Source organism: Boleophthalmus pectinirostris, unplaced genomic scaffold (genome assembly GCF_026225935.1).
Source record: "Boleophthalmus pectinirostris isolate CB_2022bp ecotype Guang Dong unplaced genomic scaffold, ASM2622593v1 HiC_scaffold_3, whole genome shotgun sequence".
NCBI classification, from domain to species: Eukaryota; Metazoa; Chordata; class Actinopteri; order Gobiiformes; family Gobiidae; genus Boleophthalmus; species Boleophthalmus pectinirostris.
In genome coordinates this window covers 3,660,992-3,686,598 of record NW_026571299.1, presented here as the reverse complement: position 1 = coordinate 3,686,598, position 25,607 = coordinate 3,660,992, and the positions used below count along the sequence as shown (strand labels likewise).

Below are 25,607 nucleotides of genomic sequence, written 5' to 3'. Positions count from 1 at the left end.
TCTCATCTCTTGAAAATTGTGTCTCCTGAAAATTGTATCTCGTCTCGTGAAAATTGTATCGTCTCGTGAAAATTGTGTCTCGTGAAAATTGTGTCTCGTGAAAACTGTCTCGTCTCATGAAAATTGTCTCATCTCATCTCATGAAAATTGTGTCTCGCCTCGTGAAAATTGTGTCTTGCCTCGTGAAAACTGTGTCTCATCTCGTGAAAATTGTGTCTCGTCTTGTGAAAATTGTGTCGCATTTCGTGAAAACTGTCTCGTCTCATGAAAATTGTGTCTCGTGAAAATTTGTCTCGCCTCGTGAAAATTGTGTCTCGTGAAAATTGTCTCATCTCGTGAAAATTGTCTCATCTCGTGAAAATTGCATCTCGTCTCGTGAAAATTATGTTTCGTGAAAATTGTCTCATCTCGTGAAAATTGCATCTCGTCTCGTGAAAATTATGTTTCGTGAAAATTGTATCTCGTCTCCTGAAAAATGTCTCGTCCTGTGAAAATTGTGTCTCGTCTCGTGAAAATTGTGTCTTGTGAAAATGGTTTCGTCTCGTGAAAATTGTCTCATTTCGTGAAAATTGTCTCCCTCTTGTCTTGTGAAAATTGTATCGTCTCGTGAAAACTGTCTCATCTCGTGAAAATTGTGTCTCGTCTCGTGAAAATTGTGTTTCATTTCGTGAATACTGTCTCGTCTCGTGAAAATTGTCTCATCTCATCTCATGAAAACTGTGTCTCGTCTCGTGAAAACTGTCTCGTCTCGTGAAAATTGTGTCTCGTCTCGTGAAAATTGTGTCTCGTCTCGTGAAAATTGTGTCTCGTCTCGTGAAAATTGTGTCTCGTCTCCTGAAAATTGTGTCTCGTGAAAATTGTGTCTCGCCTCGTGAATACTGTCTCGTCTCGTGAAAATTGTGTCTCGTGAAAATTGTCTCGTCTCGTGAAAATTATGTTTCGTGAAAATTGTATCTTGTCTCCTGAAAAATGTCTCGTCCTGTGAAAATTGTGTCTCATGAAAATTGTGTCTTGTGAAAATGGTTTCGTCTCGTGAAAATTGTCTCATCTTGTCTTGTGAAAATTATGTCTCATCCCATTCCTAATAATTATATTGACTTGTTCTTTCAATATTATATAAAAACTGGAACAGTATATTTTATATTAATATTTATCGTGTGTACATTTTCTTTGCACTACTTGGACATTTCTAGTTATTTTTTGTAATTTTTTTTTCATTGTGTAACTTTTCTTTTTTTTTTCTTCCATCAATTGTTTTTCGTCGTGGAGATGTTTTCGCATTGTCTGGAATGTTTCTCAGTATGGCATTAATAAACCTTTCTATCATGGTGATCAAAACAGACCAAGTTACAGCTCAGATCTGTGGAGCGGGAGAGATACTGTGGAACATTCCTGGTAGAGCGACGGCATGACTCGGTACTAAAGTGTTTCAATCTGACATTTCTTCATTTTTTGCAAAGTATTTTAGCCTCGGGAGTTTGACATTTAATAAGGCGAGGGAACTTTCTTTTTCTGGGGTTTTGAAAGTTCGTATAAAATTACAACAACATCACCACAGCTGAGAGATTTGCATGTTTACACTTTATTACACTGATACAGAAGAGAAAGTTTGGACGTGTCAAATGTCAAAAAACGCTTCAGGCCAAATACCTGCGCAGGTGGAAGTGGGCGGGGCTTCAGACCTGGGTTAAGCTTTTAATTGTTAAAGACGTCGCTAAAGACCAAACAAAGACTAAACCAGAACAAACGAGGACTTTAAGGATCAAAAAGGGTAAATGCAAAGTAAAAACTTCATGACAGAAATTTGTGGAGGACCTAAGGGTATGAAATATGTCCCGATACTTAAACAAAGGACGATATATTATGATTTATCAATAATTATTTTTAAAATTAATGTCGAGTAACATTCACAAGAACAAAAATTTGATAAAATGCAATGATTTTTTTTAAAATCATGAGAACTGTGAATGGAACTTATGAATTTTAATGAAAAACATGAATTTAAAAATCGATTCAGATGCATTTTGAATCGATACATGACTCATGCAATGAAGTATCACGATATATCACTAAATTGTTTTTTTTTCTTACACCCATATGGTATGATTATTATTATTTTATTCATGTATGTTTATGAAGTACTTACAATATTTTTTGTAAGTATAAATAATATTTTTATACCGATCAAGAATAGGGGTTTGCAAAAATATCAAAATATCGTTCTATCTTATCGTTTAATGTGATGATACAGTATCGATATCGTGTGCTGCTGTATTCGACATATCGCCAAGAGTATTTTTTAGTTTATTTTACTAAATTATTTTGTTACAGCTTAAATTTTGTTGTTTGTTCAGAGGAAGAAAACTTGTTTATGCGACACATTTGACATTTTCACTGTTTTGATGATTAAAATGTTTGTGTTTGTGTGGTTTAACAAAGACTTTTAGTATCACAGACATGATTTACACTTTACTTTTTATTGAACTGTATTGAATCTGTTTGAAATATATCGTATCGAACCAAAGGATCACTGTATCGAGGTATGTATCGTATGGGCAACTTCTTAATGAAACCCAGCCCTAATCAAGAATCAATTTGCGGAAAGAAGTTGAAAAAAATCAGTTTAAAGTAGAACTCTTCTTCCTGTAATTTTAGAGGCAAAAAACATTTTTTCCTGACACTTTAAACATTTATTTTAACATTTTTTCTTTCTATTTTGTTAGATAATTAGAGTCAGCGATATAAAAGAATGAGAACTTTGCACATCAGTTCCTAGAGAGAGGGAGCAGCCCAAGAACATAGAGAAGAATCCTGCACGCGTCTTACTTGCAAACTGTGAGATTTATTAGGACAAATAAATGTCCTAATAAATAAATAAATCGTCCTAATAAATCTCACAATTTTCAAGTAAGACGGTGTGCGGGGCTTTTTCTCTGTGTGCATTAGAGCCAAAGCTGGGTATCGTTAAGAAGATGCACACCTCGATATATCGGCCACGATACCATACATACCTCGATTACATACAGTGAACTTTCAATTCCATATTATATATTTCAAATTGATTCGATACGGTTCAATAAAAATAAAGGCTAAATCATGGCTGTGACACTAAAAGTCTTTGTTAAACCACTTCTTGTGCAAAAGTCCATATGAAACACAAACATTTTAATCATCAAAACAGTGAAAATGTCAAATTTGTTGCATAAACGAGTTTCCTTCCTCTAAACAAACAACACAACTGTAGCTCTGTAACAAAATAATTTTGTGAAATATACCAAAAAAGACTCTTGGTGATATATCGATACAGTAGGAGGCTGTGTCATCATCAAAATCATCAAAAATCATGATCTTTAGTTTAGTTTAGTTTTTTGGTTTGCATATTTACTCCTTCTCTCAAAGTGAAAACACCCAGTTCCAGCTTGTGATGTCATGTGGTGATACAGGAAGTGCTCTACTGTATTTGTAAACTCCACACACCTTCACTAGAATCATTTGGATCCTTTCAGTTCTGGAATTGCCGAACTAAGACCCCGATTACACTAAAATTAATTCGCGTATCGGAAACGATCTGCGTCCAGACACGTCGTTTCTGTGTCCGCAATCAAAGCGTTCCCTGTCCACACAGTAACGCAAAACCTCCTGAAACATTCGTCACGTTGTAGGCTGGTGTCACGTTGTCACATGAGCGGTAAAAACAAGGAAGTCTGAAGTTGCAGGGAAATGGCAAGTGTAAAAACGGTCTTTTCGTGGACCGACGACGAGGTTCAGTTGTTACTGAACGTAACACTGGATTTTAAGACGAGCATGACGGCTCAGAGTGAGGACTGACTTGGTTCTGTGTCCGTAAGTCTTCCCTATCCACACAGCTTTGAGCACATTTGTTTACGTTTTACAGAAACTAAACTTAAAACCACATGGCTAATTTGCATAAAACACTCAAAAAAACAGTTCGCTATCGTGCGCTGATGCGGTTCAGCTTCTGTCGGACTAAAGGACACGACTCAGTGGAATATGAGTGTTCTTTCTGTGACAGAGGGGTGTTCTGCTGATGTTGAGTCTGTTCTTTGAGATGGTTCATGTGAAACTTTTCAGAGATTATACGTCTGCAGGTCGTACACACAGACACACATTTATATGAATGGACAAATATTCTAGCCTCTTAGCGTTTCAGCGGTGAATTACTTCGCGGTGCACAGATCTACATCAGAGTATCAGTGTTTTCAGGCGTCCACACAGTGTCGGATCAGATCTGTACTCGGGTGAATTCATGGGAGCTGGAGGCACCAGATCGTTCCGTCTCTGGAGCCGTTTTCAGTCGGATTTGCGTGAGTGAACACTGCATCCACAACGAAAACAACCGAATACGAACTAGTGTGGACGGCGCCTAAAGGTAAAAAGGAGCTGTTAACTTGAAAACTACCACTACACAACATCACGAGTTGGAACAGAGCATTTTGAGCTTTGGAGATGTAGACAGAGTAATAATAAAGAGTTACTCAAACATGTGTACATGAAACAAAACACAACTCCAGGTCTTTTTTTGAGGAGGTAACAACATTCTAACACGGCTTAAACCTCACAAGCGTCTGTTTTTCATATTTCCAAGATCGTAAAACTCAGGTATTGCCGCTTAAATTTGTATTCCTGACCCCAAACCCTGATATTTTTATGAAAAGTTTTACAGCGCACATGAATTATTTTAATATAGACCTCAGTTTCCTCAGACTTTCCCCGGTCGGGCTCGTCCTGGAGTCCATAAAAGTTTACTGCCGTGTAAAGCGCGGGGCGAAGGCGGGCGTGTTGTAGCCAGTGCTGCTCACGACAGAAACGTGTTTAAAGGTGCATTGTGTAACTTTTCTGGTCGAGGGTACGCCAACATTTTTATCTTTAGGGAGTTTCTTTGCTCAGTGTGGGTGATTTTATTGTTCATAAATCCTTTTTAAGCGCGTGTTGTGTAACTTTTCTGGTGGCGCGTCCGTCAAATGCTCGTCTCCTTGGTATGGAATGTTCCACAGTATGGCATTAAACCTTTCTGTCTCCATGGTAACCAAACCAAACCATGCTACAGGTCAGATCTGTGGAGAGGCGATCCTGTTCACAGTAAGAATGTCAGTTTTTCGAGGTATTTTTGAGCTCTAAAACCACCCGTAATTGAATAAATGTAAGTTTTTTGTTTTAATATCATACTGCGGAACATTCCAGGCAGAGCAATGGTGTATCCATGGAAACAAGCAGGCGACGGACCCCCCCAACCAAAAAAAAAACAGTGAAGTACATGTACATAGACACCTCCCAAGAAAAGTTACGCAGTGCACCGTTAAAGCTCTGACTAAAATAATGGAGTTTTTCCTCATTAAACCGCTCTAATCCTGCCACACTTGTGCCTAATCTGCTAATCTGTTCAACAATAGAGGAATTCAGAGATAATCCGAGATCGCAGTCTGATACAAGAGGGTTTCCTAATTATTGGACAGAAAGAAAAACAAGGAAAAGAAAAGAAAAGCCCATATTAATCTGTTTTCTATGTCTAATGTTGTTTTCTCGTCACAAACAGACCTGGAGTTGTTTTGTTTCATTCACACATGCACATTTAGGGCCGTATGACTCTTGCCCGAACTCGCACTTCTGAGGTTTTTGTGAACCGTCTAATGTATTCCAATTCCTGATCTAGTCGCTGGAGAGAAATGAAGTTGAGTGGAGGGACTAGGTGACGTCAGCCTGGCTGTGTTGCATCCTCCCGGTGTCACAAGTTTCTCGCTCACTGTAGGGCTGTCGCGGTTTGGGAATTTCTCCTGTGGCACAGTGTTGATGCAGTATCGGTGCAGTATGATGATATCGCACGGAGTTAAAATATTTCTAGCGGTTCTGAAAACTCTGATGATGCTCTTGTTGCAGATGCACATGTACCTTGGTTGTCGTGTGTGTAGTGTTTGTGTAGTGCGAGAAGTAACATTTGACTTTGGAACAAGTGCCGTTGCATCCTTCCAACTCTCACTGTGGCAGCCAGGCCGGGTCAGAGTCCCGCACCAGGCCGGGTACCTCCTTAAAGGTTGTATAGAGGATTTTTTTTCGGAAGAGAAATACGCGACAGTCCTTGTGCGCATTCAGAATTACTGTTGAAGTTTCCTGTCTAGAAGTAATTTATCGACCGACGCATCAGTTTTTAGACCCTTCGTATGTTTCCGCACCATCGGTGGAAGGAATCTCCGAATCACTCAGAGCTTCGCTCCTTTTCCCCTTCTCTTCTTCCGGCGACCTCAAAAACTGACTTTCTTTTTGCGGCGAACTGGTCGTGGATTCTCGTCCGCCATCGCGACAAACTTTGTGCGAAATGCGAGGAAACTACAGTTTGAAAAAGCCTCTAAGAACCCGCATAAACCATAAGCTCCGACGACTCAGTTACACAGGGAGTTTGATTGACAACCTAACAGCCAATAGAAAATGAGGGAGCCTCGTTTTCTATTGGCTGAGTTTATCTGTCCTCACACGTCCACAGTTGATAGATTTTCATTCTTTTTTTTTTGGTCATAATTACAAAGCTGCTGGTCTCTGTAATGGTATTTTAAACTTTCATTGACAATTTGAAACAAAAAAAAATCCTCCATACAACTTAAGAGAGCACACAGAGGAGCAGGTGTCCGCCAAGCGCGATCGGGTGATGGCTGCGTTTACCTCCATGTGGTGCGGAGGGCTGCGTCGGTCCTTTCGCCGCCTGCGGTCACCAGACGGTCTTCGCGGGTGCACCTTAGTCCTGGGTTAGTCCTGGGTTATTACGGGCATGGGCGGTAATGGGTGGATTGTTAATGCGTCTGGGTGGACTCTAAAATGAACCCATGCAGGACTCTGGGTCAGGTCACATTGGTCATGGGAGGCCCAACATGCACAACTGTGGGCCGCTTAGTACCGCGGTGATACATTTTTGCAGTTATTGCGACAGCCCTAGCTCACTCCAAACTTTCTTTCTGCTGCTCAATTTCCGTTTTCAGCTGCAGATTTCACGACTTGCAGTTTGTAATCTGCAGAATCTGATTTTGTTTTTGGGGGCATTTGTGTTCAGTCTTCTCAGTCTTCAGTCTCAATTGTTCAGTGGTGCAGAAGTAACGGTGCGATCGACTGACATGATACGGACAGGACAGAGGCTCTTTCTGCAGGAGACATGCGCAGTAGAGCCAAGTGACAGTGGTACAGGAGGAACAGGAGCAGCAGATACTCACACACAAGACTAGAGCCTCTCCACACTTCACTCAAACAGTTTAATATCCAAGTCGCCGGAATCACCCAAACCATGAAAAAAGTGCCACTTATTGTCTGAAAAATACGGTACTACGATTTAAACATTCTATCGCCTAAAGAAAGTGTTTTTTATTATTATAGTATGACATTCAGTATAAGTTGTATCAGTGTTTCTTTAGTACTGAACTCAAGTCTGAAACACGTTTACCTTTACAGATCTTTTTCATTAGTCGGATTTGCGTCGGCGTGTGTTTGTACAAGTGAAAGTTTTACAGAACACATATTTGCCTGTTTGCTCTCGGGTCTTTCAGAGTCCCGAGAGTTACATAAGTCTGACAGAGCGATGTTTGACTTGATGACGGGCTCCTCTTTTGTGACAGACGCCCGGCTTGAACAGCACGCAGCATTAGCCGGAGGTGGGGCCGCGGCTCGAAAAGCAGAGCCGCTCAAACACACTCGGCCTCGGTGTTTGAACAGCGCGGAGTCAGGGGCAGGGCAAATCACTTTCTCAAAACGGCTTTACTTCTCTCTATTCAGTTTAGTTTCAGTTCGTTATGACAAACAACTTAAATCTACTCAAATCAACCTGATATTTTAATTAGGGATGAAACAATAACCAAAATATCGAGAGCTGTTAATTTGCTTAAATCTATTGTTTTATAGTAGCAGCATCTAATAACCTTGGGGAACTACATATCCCATGATGCATTTCGGCGCAAACAACATGAAGGAATGTTGTTTGCTTTAGTTCATGGGATTATGACAATAATGATTCGCACCAAAGTCAAAGCAAAAAATGTCCTATCTACATTTATATAAGCCTCCAGAGTTTCACAATAAATATCATATTGTGAAATTGATATCGTGATAATATCGTACTGAGAGATTTGGATATTGTTCTATCATTAATATTAATTTGAAGAGTTTAACACTTTAGATAAATAACTAAATAAATGTCAGGGTGTGTATTTGGATGAACTTTCAACAGTTTTAATGGCAAAACATTGGTTCCAGTTGTGACTTTCTTCAAGTTCTGTAATGTTTTAGTTTACCTTTTTCCTCCAGTGAGGTACCTTTACAAAACGAAAATGCCAGAGAGCTACTAGTTTTAGTGGTCACCAGACACCGAGTACCGTATTTTCCGGGCTATTAGTCGCTCTGGATTGTAAGATGCACTGTCATTAAATGGTCTATTTTCGAACTTTTTTTCACAAATAAACCGCGTGGGATTTTAAAGGAAACACAACAGTGTGATGGGTGAGTGGTTTTGTTTGTTTGTTCGTTCACGGTGACTCTGGGCTTTGTTCAGTTGTGGCGTGTAGGGAGGGTGTGTCTGGGACCAACGGATTGTCGGCGTGTTCGCAGTGACTCAGTTGTTCAGTCGTGTCTAGAAGCGGCACATTACACTCGCTTTTTCGGTTCGTTCCTCCGTCCCGTTCCTCGTCGGCGTGGAGCGATGAGTGTGTCTGTGGGTGTTTTTCGCCGTGCGGTCGCCGTCTGCTCCGTGTGTGTTCGCGGCTTTGTAGTTTACTGAAGTCGTGCTGGGAGACCCGAGTGGATTCGTGTATGGGGCGCTCTGAATTGTGGCGCGCGGTCGTTTTTTGATGCGGTTAGAGGCTTGAGAGCGCGTCTAATAGAGCCACGGCCTTAGATGAGGTACAGTTAGATGCCTCAAAATGATGCATGCATAATGGTAAAAGGCATTTAATTAATCAAATTAAACTTATTCACCACAGTATTTGTAATTCAGAAATCCCTTGGTGAGCTCCTTGGAAGGGGGCGGAGAACTCCAGAGCTACAGGCTGGAGACTCCTGGTTTAGATGTTTTTGTGCACAACATCTGTGCATGCGAGCAGATATAACTGACTGATATTGATCAATGAAAAAAAAAACCTCATACCTTAACCTTGTGATGAAACTCCAGATAAAACACAACTCCAGTTTTGTTTGTGATGAGTAAGCAACATAACAGAGATCTGAAAATAGTGTAATGGAATGTTCAGTGTTGTGCTTGTTGACTTTAAGGTGGGGATGGGTGATATAGAAAAAAAAATTGTATTAGTTTATTTAGTTTTTGCACACACTGGATGATTATGATTTTAATCAAAAGTCGAAGCAGGGACTGTTGGTCTTTCAAACAGGGGAAGCTCTCCACGTTTTTAGTCTTCATCATCATATCCTACTTAACAAATTGTTAAACATCTTAAATTACATTTATATGGCCATCAAATTATAAATGCAGAATAACACTGAGTGTGTTTACATGCACATCAATAACCCGGTTATGATCGGGTTTTTTGAGTATCCCGGTTTCTTGATGGTGCATGTAAACACAGTAACCCGGTTATGGCAGTATCCTGGTTATTAGAAACCGGGTGACTGTAGCTGGTTTATTCCGATAGTAACCGGGATACTTGTGGCATGTAAACGCAGTATCCCGGTTACTGCAACATAAAGTTGAGTCGCATGCGTCCAAAAGACACTTTCCAGCCTTTCACCACAACAGTAGTGACATAAATAAATTGACCAACATAAATAAAGTGACCAAACGAGTGAAATGACTGTAAAATAAAGAGCTGCGCTAAACCTGCACACGTACAATCTGCACTCGTGTGACGCTGAAAAGCTAAAACATGAACTATCTCCTATACAACACACACACAGAACACACTTACCATCATCAGCACCTCTTCTGTCACAGAAATAACACACATAATCCACAGAGTCGTGTCATTTAGTCCAAAAGAAACTGATCACATCAGCGGCGCAAGGAGCGAGTTGTTTTTATCGCCGCTAACAGTTTATGCTAATTAGCCAAACGGTCTTAAGTTTCGTTTCTGTAAAACGTAAACAAATGTGATCAGAGCTGAATTATCTGATCAAACGGGCTGATGTGGTCTATAGTGTTTATGGTTTTATATGTTGTAAAGTTGAGTTTATTTATGCAGAAGATTTTAATGAAGAATCTGCACAGTGGATTGTGGGAGATCTCGTAGCTCCTTAGCTTCTTATGCTAAAGGAGCTCACGGTTTGTATTTTTCCTGGTTTATTAAATCGATTTAAGTTCATTTTTGCGCCTGCGCATTTGTAAGATTATGTCAAGAAACCGGGATACTCCATTTGATCATGTACACGCGGATATGAGTGTCCCGGTTTCTCAGTGCTCATGTAAACACAGTAACACGAATACTGACAGAACCGGGATATGGATAATAACCGGGTTATTGATGTGCATGTAGACGCACTCACTGTTTTGCAACTAAGAAAGTCGGGAAGAAACTTGTTTCATAATCCCCAATTTCATAATTTCACATTTTTTCAAAATCTCGATTATTTAAAACCTGAATTAATATAATTAATTTGATTAATTGTCCAGCCCAACGCTGAGATGCCTATTTACACGAAACCAAATGTTGAGTGAGTGGTGCATTTGGTCATTTCAGTAACCGGTATTCTCACAATAGAACATCTATAGTTATGGGTAATAGTCAAACCTCTTAATGAATCCATTGTTTAAGTGAAGGTGAGGGGACGGTCAGTGGGACGGTCAGTGGGACGGTCAGTGGGGACGGTCAGTGGGACGGTCAGTGGAGTATAGTCTGGATTATCTGAGCAGGATTAGAGCAGGATTATACTTCACACCTCTTCTGTAGGTCAGGATAACCTCACTGTGCATCGTACACTTTCCATATTGCAACAAACTTTCCTCTGAATTTACAATATCAGAGGCCGGTTTTCATACATATTTTGGATACTGGTTGGACCAAATAAAATATCGGCACGTGCTGGAGATTTAAAGCCAACACCTGATACCGTAAAAAGTGCAAATATCGGCATTAGGGACGGGCATTCGATGAAATTTTCTTAATCGATCGTTGGAAGAATTAACGATCGATTATCGATTAATCATTAACGTTTTTATATTAAAATGATCATCATTATTATTACTATCTGCACTACTAATCTGCATAAATAAATTCAACTTTACGACATATAAACCGTAACGACTCTAGAGCCACATCAGCCCGTTTGACATTATAATGTGTTTAATTCAGTTTTGTTCAAATCTCACAGAAATGAAACTTAAAACCACATCGCTAATTTGCATAAACTCAGCGAAGATAAAACTCCAGCTCTTGTGTCGCTGATGCGGTTCAATTTCTGTCAGATTAAAAGACATGACTCAGGTGAATACAGGTTAGTGTGACCATATTTGCGTTTGTCAAAACCAGGAAACCGTACGGGGGGAGGGAGGTCGGGACTCGTCATCGACATTGCGCGACTCTCACTTGGTAAAGCTTTTTGATACTGGACACTGAAACATATGTTCCTGCTTTTTACACTGTGCACATGGACTCACACTTGTCCCGAACGCAACGGAAAGCGTGGAATTTCTTGTACAAATCATCGTTAAATACGCATTTGTGCTTCGGGACGCTGCAGACTGACCCACTGTTTGTGTTTGCTCGCTCCTTCTGAGTGCAGAGACACATGTACGGACCTCTGTTTGGTCACGCTACGCTACACACAGCAACCTACATTCGGTTTGTCGATTAAAATTAACGTAATCGATTAAATTCTTAATGATCAATTATCGATTAGGTATGGGCATGATTAATCGATTAATCGGCATATACCCAATCCAATCTATTTTATTTCTGTAAGACATTTCATAAACAAAACCGTTTCCAAAGTGCTGCACAATACAGATAAATAAATATAAAAGAAATATAAATTAAAGCTTTATAGTCCTTGTTAAGGCAATAAAAGTAGTCAAATCAAATAAGAGCAAGAAGACCAATAAATAACAGGAATGTAATATTCAAATCTCTCGATACAGTAGTTTCACGATATACATCCCACGGTACGATATTTATTGCAATATTTTGTAGACACTTGCAAAAATTGTGAAAATGCAACTTTTTCTTTTTTAAAATGCCTTGAAACCAAAGATTTGAGATTTAAACATGATTAAAAATGATTTTTTTTTTGTATTTGTATTAGTTTTCATGTAGTCTGTGCTGTAATGGAGCAAAGGATCATGGGATATGTAGTTCACTCTTTTTTTTTTTGTTATTGCTGCACCAAGACAATAAATTTAACAATAAAAAGACGTGTAGTTCGATATATTTTGACGGTCCACGGTATTTGTTGGTTGGTTATTGTTACATCCCTACTAAATAATAAAAAGGTGAACAAAAACAAACAACACAAACATAAAAATAAATAAGACTCAGAGGACCACACAACTCACACTGTTTAAAGCCAGAGAATAAAAGTGTTTTTCAGACGAGACGTAAAACATCAATGTTGAAACGTTAACTGTCCAAGTAATAAAGGACTTCATTAATTTTTCATTCCTCAGATCTTTGCTCGACTCTTGTACACACATTTTTTGTCAACCGTAATCTGTTTTTAAATAAGAATAACCACAGAGAAAGGCCAGTTTAATGTATTAGATTATAACAAACACTGTTAATAAAGAGGAGTTTTGTCCAGTTTTCCCCGGAGCTCGTGTCGGTTTTTTGGCTCGTGTCTGTCACATTCCTGACTCTGCCTCCAGAATCCAGAGGGAGCAGAGAAACCTCACCAAGTTTACGTGAAACAAACTCGACTGCCTTTTACTATTACAGTAAAGACGCACTACGTAACTTTTTCTGCTTACATTTGTTGCATTTATTCATTTGTTGGTGTTGTTATTACCTCGAAACTTCCGTTGTTGTTCCCGAGAGTGGGGTTGCCTCTCCACAGATCTGACCTGTAGCTTGGCCTAGAGGCTGCTAGTGCTTGTCTCCATGGAAACGGATCAATTCGATGCCGTACTGTGGAACATTTCAGCCAAAGCAGTTTCATTATTGTGGGGACATGATGGCGAACTCTCTGTCAGAAGTTACACTGAGCACCTTTAAAAATCATCACATGTTATGATCATATTAAAAAACTAATTAATTTTTGTCCTCGATTCGTTTTTAACTTTAATTTATTTATCATTTAAAAGCTAGGTATCTATAAAACAAAACAACTTTGGAAAAATAAGTTTAACGTGCCCAGATTACCGTATTTTCCACACTATATGGCGCTCTGGATTATAAGAGTGCACTGTCATTGAATGGTCTATTTTTTTTACTTTTTTCGCATATCACTGGACTTTAAGAACATTAAACAGTTAAATAAGTCAGTCAAACTTTATTTAACGCGTTCACAATAACTCTCAACTTTGTTCAATTGTAACACTTAAAAAAAAAAATACTGTCTGAGACGCTAAATTGTTAGAATTTTCACAATAACTCATAATTGTTCAGTTATAACTAAAAATGACACATTACACTCACTTTTTCAGTCCATTCGTCCAGTCCATTCCTCGTCCACGTGGAATAATAAATGTGGCTACAAGTATTTTTCACTGCACACTTCACTATCTGCTCCGTGCGGCTTTGTAGTTTACTAAAGTCGTACTAAGACACCCCAATAAATTCATAAATAAGGCGCTCTGGATTATAAGGCGCGCAGTCGTGTTTTGATAAAATTAAAGGCTTTTAAGTGCGCCCTATAGTGCGGAAAATACGGTACACGCTTTTCTGATTAACAATCTAGTGTTTCTTCGTCACAAACGGACCTGGAGTCAGAGTCCTGCACGGGTCCATTTTTGGAGACTCGCACCCACCCGCACCTGCGCAGTCCAGCACCGCACCCGCCCGTTAACCCGTGATTATGTCAAAGTTAAACCCGCACCTGCCCGGACCCGTTAACATTCCACCTGCTGCCCGCCTGCGCCTGCGATTATTCACACACAAATTAAAATCATTCTAACTGAAGCGCTTTATTTTTTCGATGTGCCTCTCAATGAACAACGACGCTAAATGAGGATTGAACAGGCAATAGTATGGAGTAAGAAAGCTTTCAAAAATATTAGTGTGCAGAGGATTGAAATTCGTAGCCTGATTCATCAGCTGGTTTCACTTCGTAGAAACCGTGTGACCTCGCAGTGTTAGAATTCGTTCGTTCGACAGTGGGCGGGTCATTTTTTTTTTCATTTAACCAGTTGCTTCTATTTGGTCGTGAGGTATTTAATGCGCTGCTAACGGGGATAGCTGGTATATTAAGCTTTTCCCAAATCCCATAGAAAGAAGGACAGTAACGTCTTTCCCCTTGATAAAATTCACCAAACATTCTCTTTGTTCCGGCTTTAAATCCTCGATCTTGGGAATCGTTGACAACACAGAATGTCTGGCTCTTCGCTGATTGGCTGGTGCCCGAACTCACACTTCCGGGGTTTTTGCGAATCATCTATTGTATTCTGATTCCTGACCTAGTCACTGGAGAGAAATGAAATTGCGCGCAGGCACTAGGTGGACTCCAGCCTGGCTAAGAAACCCGTGCATATTTGTCTGTAGTTGAGCATAAAATAAATATTCGTAAACTCTTAGTCTTACGTAAAATATGTTGTGTGTATTTAATGCATCAGAACACAAACTGAAAAGTTATAACATCAAGAATTACAATCATGAAATGAAACGTTTACACTTTCTTCTGTAGGAACACGAATTCACAGACGCGACTCGACTGTCAAAAATCACTTCACAGGCTTTATTTACTGAACAGAAGACTGAACAAGGACTAAACCAGGTCTAACCCAGGATTAACCCAGGACTAACCCAGGATTAACCCAGGACTAACCCAGGATTAACCCAGGACTAACCCAAGACTAACCCAGGACTGACCCGCCCGTGTGTAATCACTACCCGCCCGCATTCTCACCCGTAAAATTCCACCTTAACTAGAATAATTTGGATCATTCCAGCCCTGAAATTGCTCATTTCTACTGAACAGAAGGTAAAAAGGAGCTGTTCACTTGAAAACTACCGCTTCATGACATCACAAGGTGGAACTGATCATTCTGAGCTTTGGAGATGTAGACAGACTAATATTAAAAGGCCAGGTCTGTTTTTGAGGAGGGAACGACTTTATAACAAGACTTAAAGCTCACAAGAGTCCATTTTGTGTAATATTATGGAGTATAAAGTCTTATTACACCAATTTCTGGACCAAAATAGGATATTGGCTGAACTCTTCTTTTTATCCTTCGTCCTGACTGATAAAACATTTGTACAGCTTCATTCTTGTTTCCCTGATAAAGTCTGACCTTCTGTGTCGTAGCCGATCTGTGATAATAACGTCTGTGTTTTGTTCCTTCTGTGTTTTTCAGGCCAGTTACCCCACGTGGGAGGACTTCGTAACCAAAGGAGCCAAACTGCAGTCACAGCTCAGGTGAGAGGTCAAAGGTCAAGGGTGGGGGCATCCATTTACTGAAAATACAATACCAGTGGACCTTTTTTGCCTTTACTATAGCTCCTTTTTCTACTTGCGTTGCATTTAAAATTACTACCGTGGACTATATAAAGGAGTGGACCACCTTTTCTTGTTTTTAAGGATGTAGAAAATTCTAAGAAAAATCTAAATTTACTTCCACTGTTATTGTGAAAGCTGCACAGTTGTTCAAATAGTGTGTTTACAATTTTCTCAGCAGTAAAAGAAATGAAATTCTATTGAAATTCTGTGTATGAAGTTGCAATTTTATAGAAGCTGGACCCAAGACAGTCTTTAAAAACAGGAATCGCAAAATATTACTGCACAAAAAAAAAAACAAATATTAAACAAAAATTTTAAATACAAATAGTTATTCATGCAGTCCTAGTTTTCCACTCTATTATACATTTTAAAAAAATTATTGGTTTCTAGTCGGGCTGAACGATTTTGACAGTTTTTCTGATAAACATTGCATTTGTGATAGATTTGCACCGATACAATACCGATATTGGACGTCAGTGTTGATTGATATCCCATTTTGAAATATAAATTGGTGTGAAAAGATGATTTATTGAACAATACTGGGACAAAACACTTGTATTTTTTTCAAAGCTGCTCTCTCATTACATTATTTACAAAACACATTTGGATGGGATTTTCAGATTATGTGAATGTGAACCTCCCCTTAGATTTAAATGCACTCATAAACGATTTTTGCAACAGCAGATAATTTCCAACTTCATGCAGGAAACTTTTAACATCACTGAACATCAGTAGGACACAGGCCTAAACCAGGATTAAACCAGGTAAACCAGGAAACCAGGGAAACCGAAAACCAGGACGAAACCAGGACAGGAAACCAGGACAAACCAGGACTAAACCAGGACCAGGACTAGGACTAAACCAGGACTAGACCAGGACTAAACCAGGAACCAGGGACGAGACCAGGACACGAGACCAGGACGAGACCAGGACGAGACCAGGACGAGACCAGGACGAGACCAGGACGAGACCAGGACGAAACCGAGACCAGGACGAGACCAGGACGAGACCAGGACGAGACCAGGGAGAGAGGAAGCACCGTGGACCCACAGATCAGGGTGTCCACAAAGCGCAATCGGGCAACGGCTGCGCTTAGCCCCTTGGCGTCGGTCCTTTTGCCCACGGTCACCCGACGGTCTACACGGGCGCACCTCCGGGCCCGTCCCGACTCTTAGTCCTGGTTCACTTCTGTTTTAGTCCTAGTTCAGTCCTGGTTTAGTCCTCCTAGTTCAGTCCTGGGATCAGTCCTGGTTTAGTCCGCTTGTGCCGTGCCTTCCCAGTGGCTCTTTGACCTATTGAAAACCGCTGTCACACACCACTGGTATTTAAAGTAAATAAATCATATTTTCAGCCTCTGGTTTTGGTTGATATTTGGTTTTGGCAGATACTTAAAGCCATAACACCGACACTAGTGTGAGAACAGATGGATCAGTGCGTTCTTATTTATATTTAATAGCTGGATTCTGTCCAAAATGCATATTTTAAACATGTCCTGAAGCTTTTACATTTGAGAGAAAACTGAAATATGGATTAATAACATAATAAGACATTTTGTGGTTTGCAGAATATGACGTAAACACTCTTTGCACCTTTTGTTTCCTAATTGCATCCATTCAAATGATGATTTCGATGCCGTTGCAGCCCTGGGGTTAAAACGTGAATATTTGAGAATATTCAGTCTCTCTGTCGTCCGCGGTAAAAGCCTGTGTTTTTTTTTGTGTTGTTTTGTCTGACTGCATTAGAATAAGTGCTTTCCCCAGGGAGCTGAGTGGACTGTGATCAGTTGCTCTTAACAGCGGTCAGCCCTGGCCTATTAAATCTGAACTCGCACACATACACACACAGACACACACACAGACGCACACACCCACACACACACTTTAATCCACTTATCTAATCTGTGCTTGGCCAATCACTATCATAATCATAATATTTGTCTCACTGTCTCTCGTCTCTAGCGTATGTTCACTGTCCCTCCTTGATTTCGACACTAAGGAACAAACTTGAGACTCTACTGATTCTGATACCACAATGATGATAAAAAGCACTCTTAATTTAGACAGTAGAATGAGATTTTCAGCATTAAATCACGGTTTGTTAGGGAATTTCTCTTGCTTCTGTCTGAAGCAGCGACTTGAACTCCACAGTGTTAAACGGCACCGTCTCCTCAACCAGTTACCACATTTTGGAACAATCTGCCACTATCAATAAGAGAGACTCCAACACTTGCCACCTTCAAATCCCACTTGAAACAGCGGCAAAAAGAAAAACAGACTTGTGGACACTTTTAGTGTATAACGTTCACTTGTTATTGTTTTATTTGTTAAAGTTGTGGTGTTATCTGCCTAGGGACTACAGAGGTAGATGAGCGTTCTTGCTATAATCTGTCATATTTACACTGCAGTGTTGTAGATGTTCATTAATCTGCACTGTCCCCATTAAATAAATAAATAAATAAAAACTGTGTAACAACATTTGTTAGACATGTATGTTTGTCACTTCCAGTACTGTACTTGGAAACTCGAGCAAAGGCTTCTGCGATTCCAAGTTGTCGGCTGGCACCTGCTGCTGCACGACTCTCTGTGGGTCGTGAAGGCGGCAGCGGCCTGGCCACTACAGCAGGATGGTAGCTTGCTAGGTGACAGTTAAATTTGATGTTTTTCCTCGTTTTACTTGGATCTTTTTTATTCAGATTTTACAGATTGCTTCATCTAAAATACCCCCTTTCCATTTGTCTGAAAGCCAAAATGCTCCCAAAGGGGAGAAGTAACATTTGGAACAAGTGCCGCTGCCGTCTCTCCAGATCTCACTGCTCGGGTCACGTTGGTCATGTGTGGTGATGGTGGTGGCCCAACATGCACCACGGTGGGCCTCTTAGTACCGCGGTGATTCATTTTTGCTTTTATTGCGACAGCCGTAGTTTTGAGTCATGATTAAAAGGACACATTAGTGCAGACTTGTGATCTGAGAGGAGCCTGTTCATGCAGATGTGTTCGGTTTTTTAAGCTACTTTTGGTTCTTTTTCATCGTTTAGAGCTTAGCTGCTGTAGCTCCCACACTTAACCTGTTTTCTCTTCTACTGGCCTAGTGTAAAGTGACTATAGTGTCTGTACACGCTACTGGACACACATTGATATATAAATGAGCTGTGAACAGAGGTGTGAATGATCCGCATTTACGCATATAATGAATTACCGCAGGATGAACGCATTTACCTCTGATAGCGTTAGTTTACATACTTTATTTACTGTCTAGAATGTCATGCGAAAATGCCATTAGGCCGACCTACTGTCTTTAATTAAATATGACGTAAAGAGGCAGAATAACAGTACATGTGGCCTAAACAAAAAACATTTAAAATCCAGTCAAGCCAGATCTAAGTTTTAAAATTAATTGAAGATTTGCAGTGAATTTTTACATCGGCTTTTATATCGGCTTTCAGCACCTTCAACTCGGTATGATATCGGACACAAAAACATCTGTATCAGTCAGCAAAACACAACTCCAGGTCTGTTTGTGATGAGGAAATGACATTATAACATAAATCTAGAAAACAGCACTAAAGTTGGGCGGTAATACGTTATTATGTTATAAAAATAGCAACGGTATCAGTTTCATAAGGACCTAATATAATAATATAATTTACTGATATGTAAAATTGATTGCGCAACACAAATTAATGTGTGGTTGTATTTTCAGTTTAACGCGATCACAATTTAAATCTAATAGTATCTATAATTTTTCTTGGGGAGGTGACGTTCGATTAGTTTTGTTCCGTTGTCACGTGATGCTCATAAGAGAGACCAAGACATGACACAAGTCCGGCTGCAAGAGAGTTTGTCTCCTCCAAAAATACTAGTACTTCTGCAATTTGGCTTCAGCCCACATTTGTTTACGTTTTACAGAAACAAAACTTAAAACCGTGTGGTTAATTTGCATGATCTGTTAGCGCTGATAAAAACAGCTGCTTCTTGTGCTGCTGATGCGGTTCAACTTTTGTCGGACTAAAGGACACGACTCAGTGGAATGTTTTTTTTAGTGTAATGTTTTTTTTCTGCGTCAGAGGATGTTGCAGCTGACGGTGAGTCTGTTCTGTGCGTGTCGCGTTGGAGACGGTTCGTGTGCACTGCATGTGTGTACTTTGCCCTACACGAGCGTAAAAACTGCAACTTTTGGATGCGTAACTTTTTGAATGCTGCATGGAAAGTGAATGAGGGCGGCGCGTGTGGAGCAGCACATCCTGCGCACGTAAATTTCAAAACATTGGATATATCCTATTTTTGACATAGGCGCGTGTCCCCATCAAAATCCACAGAGAGCATGAATCTTTGGTTGTATTTGTGCGTTTCCCATCAGTACAACGTGCTCCTGGGGCAGATCTGCGTCGTGTGAAAGGTCCGTGAGGTCCAGAAAGACTGTTAATATGTGCTTTAAAATTAACTTCTGAAATCCTGGCGTTTGCCGTGGTGAGCCTGTACAGAAGGTAAATACAAGCGTGTTCAGCTGTTAGTTTCACTGTGGTCCTGATACAAGCGAGTAAACGTGCCCAGTCGAGTTTGATTGTCTTTTCCACAAACACAGAGTCAGTGCTGCGCGTGTTCGTCCTGCTGCAGCTGCCGGTGGAGTCGCTCTCGCTTTGACGCGTGGCTGTGGTTTTGCGAGGTTACGCACGTAAACGCTGACATTTGGTAATACAGTAATACCGTATACCCTGGTAAAATCCTGAGACGGTATCACGGTATGAAAATTTGGATACTGCCCAACCCTAATAGGCACTTTAATGCATTAATACGTAACATTTCAGATCTTTTCCTAAGCTCTGAGAGTTACCGAGCAGACTCTGGAGAGCTGCTTCAACTCTTTATCACATTCTCTGATACAATTTCACAATAATGTAACCGGATCCTTTTTCCATGCCCAAACACTTCAAAGGCGGTCTTTTACGCTCTTATTGTGAAGGGCCAGGCGGAGTGTAAGAGGAGCCTCGTTACCTGCCTGAATGGGGCTTTTGTGCGCCTCTTCTGCGCTGTTCCAGAAGCTCAGATGAACCTGGGTCTGACGGAGCAGATCAGGTGACGGGATCTTCACATGACCTCATCATATCGTCGTCTGCGAGGAGACCACCCAGACCTTTCTTAATGAAACTGACGCCGCTCTTCATTTGGCTTCATTAACTTCTTGGCTTTGTCCGAGTCGGGTTTGCAAAGAGTGTAGAGCCGACCTACAATCCACTGTCCACAACTAATGACACCAACACACACACACAAACAACATAGAGCAACTGTCCAATATAACTAGTGTTGTTTCGATATCTTTTTTTGGGGGATATGATCTGATACTGATACTTGGCCTTGGGACCTGGCTCCACTGCATGTGTGTATTTTGCCCTACGCAAGTGTAAAAACTGCAACTTTTGGATGTGTCATTTTTAGAATGCATGGAAAGTGAATGAAGGCGGCGCGCATATGGAACAGCACATCCTGCACGCGGAGATTTCAGAAAATAGGATCCATCCTTTTTTTTGACGCTTTACCTGAGTGTGACGCGTATCCCCAGCACAGTACACAGTAGGATGGGCATGATTAATCGATAATTGATCATTAAGAATTTCATCGATTACGTTAATTTTAATCGACAAACCGAATGTAGGTTGCTGTGTGTAGCGTGACCAAACAGGTGTGTACATGTGTCTCTGCATCAGAAGGAGCGAGACACAAACAGTGGGTCAGTCTGCAACGAACCGAAGCACAAATGTGTATTTAACGATGATTTGTACAAGAAATTCCACACTTTCCGTTGCGTTGGGACAAGTGTGAGTCCATGTGCACAGTGTATAAAGCAGCACATATGTTTCTGTGTCCAGTGGGAAAAAGTTTTTACCAGGTGAGAGTCGCTCAATGTCGATGACGAGGCCCCGCCCCCCTCCCCCCGTACGCTGTCCTGGTTTTGACAAACACAAATCTGGTCACACTGACCTGTATTCACCTGAGTCATGTCTTTTAATCCAACAAATTCACCGCATCAGCGACACAAGAGCTGTAGTTTTATCTTCACTTAGTTTATGCAAATTAGCGATGTGGTTTTAAGTTTTCGTTTCTGTGAGATTTGAACAAAACTGAATTAAACACATTATAATGTCAAACGGCTGATGTGGCTCTAGAGTCGTTACAGTTTATATGTCATAAAGTTGAATTTATTTATGCAGATTAGTAGTGCAGATAGTAATAATAATGATGATCATTTTAATATAAAAACGTTAATGATTAATCGATAATCGATCGTTAATTCTTCCGACGATCGATTAAGAAAATTTCATCGAATGCCCGTCCCTTGTACACAAACAGCATCTATTGCTGTATTTGTGCGTTTACCATCAGCACAAGTTCTGTATTGTGTGAAAGACCCCAGCTCCAGAAAGACTGTTAATTAGTGCTTTAAATTTACTTTTGAAATCCTCACGTTTGCCCTGGTCAGACTGAACAGAAGGTAAATACAAACCTGTTTAGTTGCTTAGTTTCACTGTGGACCTGATACAAGCGGCTAAACGCGCCCAGTCAAGTTTGATCATCTTTCCCATTGAGAAACACAGAGTCAGAGCCGTGCATGTACGTCCTGCTGGGGCAATAAATAAATGGACTAAAGAAAATCTATAGAATAAATTTGATTTTGAGAACTAAGTTAAATATATGATTTTGACCATAAGTTGTGCTGATTTAAGCACTTACTTTTCTAATTCGTTACTTTCTACCACAGTGCAAATAAAACCAACAGTGGTAGGTGGAGCGTCCACTCAAAAGGCTAAATGGAGGAGGCAAAGAGGAAGCACAAATGTCTTTTTTGTTATTATCAGCATGTGTAAAATCCCTCAGTCGTCCAAGTAGAATCCATGGCAAATCAGAACTTCAATTTATCGACTGGACAAAAGTTTATTCGGTCGAATACGTTACACAGCTCATCCAAGCTGCGAAACAAGCTGCGAAACGTATTTTCCGCACTATTAGTCGCTCTGGATTATAAGATGTACTGTCATTAAATGGTCTATTTTTCTAACTTTTTTCACAAATAAACCGCGTGGGACTTTAAAGGAAACACAACAGTGTGATGGGTGAGTGGTTTTGTTTGTTTGTTCGTTCACGGTGACTCTGGGCTTTGTTCAGTTGTGGCGTGTAGGGAGGGTGCTGTCTGGGACCAACGGATTGTCGGCGTGTTCGCAGTGACTCAGTTGTTTCTGGAAGTGGCACATTGCGTTCGCTTTTTCGGTCCGTTCCGTTCCTCGTCGGCGTGGAGTGATGAGTGTGTCTGCGGGTGTTTTTCGCCGTGCGGTCGCCGTCTGCTCCGTGTGTGTTTGCGTGTTCTGCGGGTGGTGCGGCTTTGTAGTTTACTGAAGTCGTGCTGGGACACCCGAGTGGATTCGTGTTCGCTCTGGCTTGGTCGGTTTTTGATGGGGTTAGAGGCTTAAGAGCGCCCAGATAATACGGTAAACTTTTGTCCAGTTGACAAATTGAAGTTCTCCTTTGTCATTATTATCAGCATGTTTTAAGAGTCTGTAGAGCCTCCACAGTCTGTGTTTAACCTGCTCTGTGCATGGTACAGGTCCTCACTGTGGAAAATACAGAGCGGTATCGTATCGTATTGGTGATATGGGCTGAGTACTCGTCGACACAGATACCAGAAAAACTGAGCTTTTGCCGGTACCAGTATGAGTATTAGAACAGCCCTAATTATAACTCGGGCTCTAGGTGTTTTTAGAGAATCGGCTGAGATCAGATTTGATAATAGATTGTTATCTTCTCTAGTCCTGCTCCACCCACAGGTCACGCGGGACTAAAAGCACACGTTCTCTTCCACGCTCCACCCTCCAGCCTGTCACGCTGCAGCCACCACCACTTTATTTTATTTATTTTTTGCACCTTCATGCACCTCAACACTCGGGCTGGGAGATATGGGGAAGAAAGGATCATGATTCTTTTCCGCATAAAATCTGTAGAGGCTGAGAAATTCACATTTAAAGGCTGGAATTGTACATTATATTAAACCTAAAAGCATGCGCACATTAGTCAGCGGGTTAAGCACATACACACGTCTGCTCAATGAGGTCTTAAGTTTCTCGCTTAAACAGTGAGAAAATTGTCGTTTACTTTGCGTAGCTTGAATTATAATGAATAAGAAGCAACAGAGGAAAGAAAGAGGAGAAAAGGTGAGCAGCTGGATCAGAGACAGAGAGGAGGAGGAGTGGAGCAGACGCCCACACACAGGCAGAGGGAGAGAGACTGGACTTTTAGTCAAATTTAGCTTTTTAAAAGGACAGGCTGTGGCTCAGGCTGCTTTTTTATTACTGTATTTTATAGCAACGGTACCTACGCCGCCATGACACCGGGCACACTATGTCATTGACTTCAGCAGCATTGGAGAAACATGGGCAGGTTTTGTTGTGTATTTGGTTGTTCTAGATCAGGGGTGTCAAACTCATTTTGGTCCGGGGGCCGTATCCAACTGACTTTGATCCCAAAGGGGCCGGATCAGAAAACTCATGTCATATAAACCCCAAAAATAACAATAAGTTCAAATATTTGTGCAGAGAAACACAAATCTATGACAGAAATCTTTTTTAATTGATGGACTCTTTCTTTTACAAAATATTATAATATTATGAACAACCTGAAACTTTAAGAAAAATACAATTTCAACACAATGTTTTAACATGAACTTGTTTAACATTAACTTGTATAAATAGGAGTAAGTAAATTTTTTTGTTGTAAAATCCTGCACTCGGCTCCACTTTTCTCATGTTGGACATTTTTCTGATGAGGGTGTCACGGTCAACAGTCAAAACGATCGTCCTTTAAGAGCGTTTGGAAAGAGACAAGTCTTCATTTGTGCTGCTCTGGTGGGAGGGGCCACGTACAGAGACGCTGGAGACGCTGCTGTGATAAACACCACAGAAAATTAACAAGATTTTAATAAAAAATAGAATTTAAATATTTTAGTAGAAAATCAGCCGAGGGCCAGATGAAAGGTCTTGGAGGGCTGGATCTGGCCCCCGGGCCGCATGTTTGACACCTGTGTTCTAGACGCTCTGAACGGGATAAAACGAATCGTTTCTTCACTGTTTCTCTGGAAATTACTCATCAGGAGCTCAAACAAGGGAATTATAAAAAACGCGGATTATAGCAGCAAAAATAAACCACGAAGAGATTTCCAATGTTACTATCAAGTAGGTCTGGGTATCATTAAGAAGTTGCCGATATGATACATACCTCGATACACAGGCCACGATACGATACATATCTCGATACAGTGCACTTTGGATTCGATATGATATATTTCAAATTGATTCGATACGGTTCAGTAAAAAATAAAGTCTAAATCGTGGCTGTGATACTAAAAGTCTTTGTTAAACCACTTCTTGTGCAAAGTTCATATGAAACACAAACATTTTAATCATCAAAACAGTAAAAATATCAAATGTGTCGCATAAATTAGTTTCCTTTCACTCCACAAACAACAAAACTGTAGCTCTGTAACAATATAATTTAGTAAAACACACCTAAAAATACTCTTGCTGATATATCGATACAGTAGCCCACGATATCGATACTGTATCATCACATTAAACGATACGATATATCGATATTCCGATATTTTTGCACACCCCTACCATCAAGACACCCGAAGTTTCATCAAGGTATTTGTTATTTAAATTGTTTCATAGTTTATTTAATGAAAAAGCACATTTACTGAACTAAAATTTCATAAATTTATCCAGGAAAACCCGCACTAGTTTACGATTCAGCGAACCCACACTTGACGCACGAGTCAAAATCCTCATCAGGACAACGCCCTCTCCCTGCCACACGACCGGGTGTTGACCAGTCGATTAAAACACACTCGCCATATCGAGATCGACTGAAGAGATCAAGATTTATCTGTCGTTCTATTTTTGCCACAGCCCTATTCATCACTTAAATACACAGAGCGTTATCTCACAGACTATCATCCTCACACACGCACACACACGACTCACA

General features: G+C 40.5%; 1 protein-coding gene across 1 annotated transcript in view; it reads left to right on the top strand.

Annotated features, from left to right (window-relative positions):
• Positions 1 to 25,607, top strand: part of mtss1 (MTSS I-BAR domain containing 1) — a 145,645-nt gene that overhangs the window by 17,150 nt on the left and 102,888 nt on the right. The window contains exon 2 of the mRNA XM_055160134.1: positions 15,440 to 15,501. Coding sequence (XP_055016109.1) covers positions 15,440 to 15,501 — 62 coding nt within the window. The remainder of the gene's footprint in view (positions 1 to 15,439; positions 15,502 to 25,607) is intronic.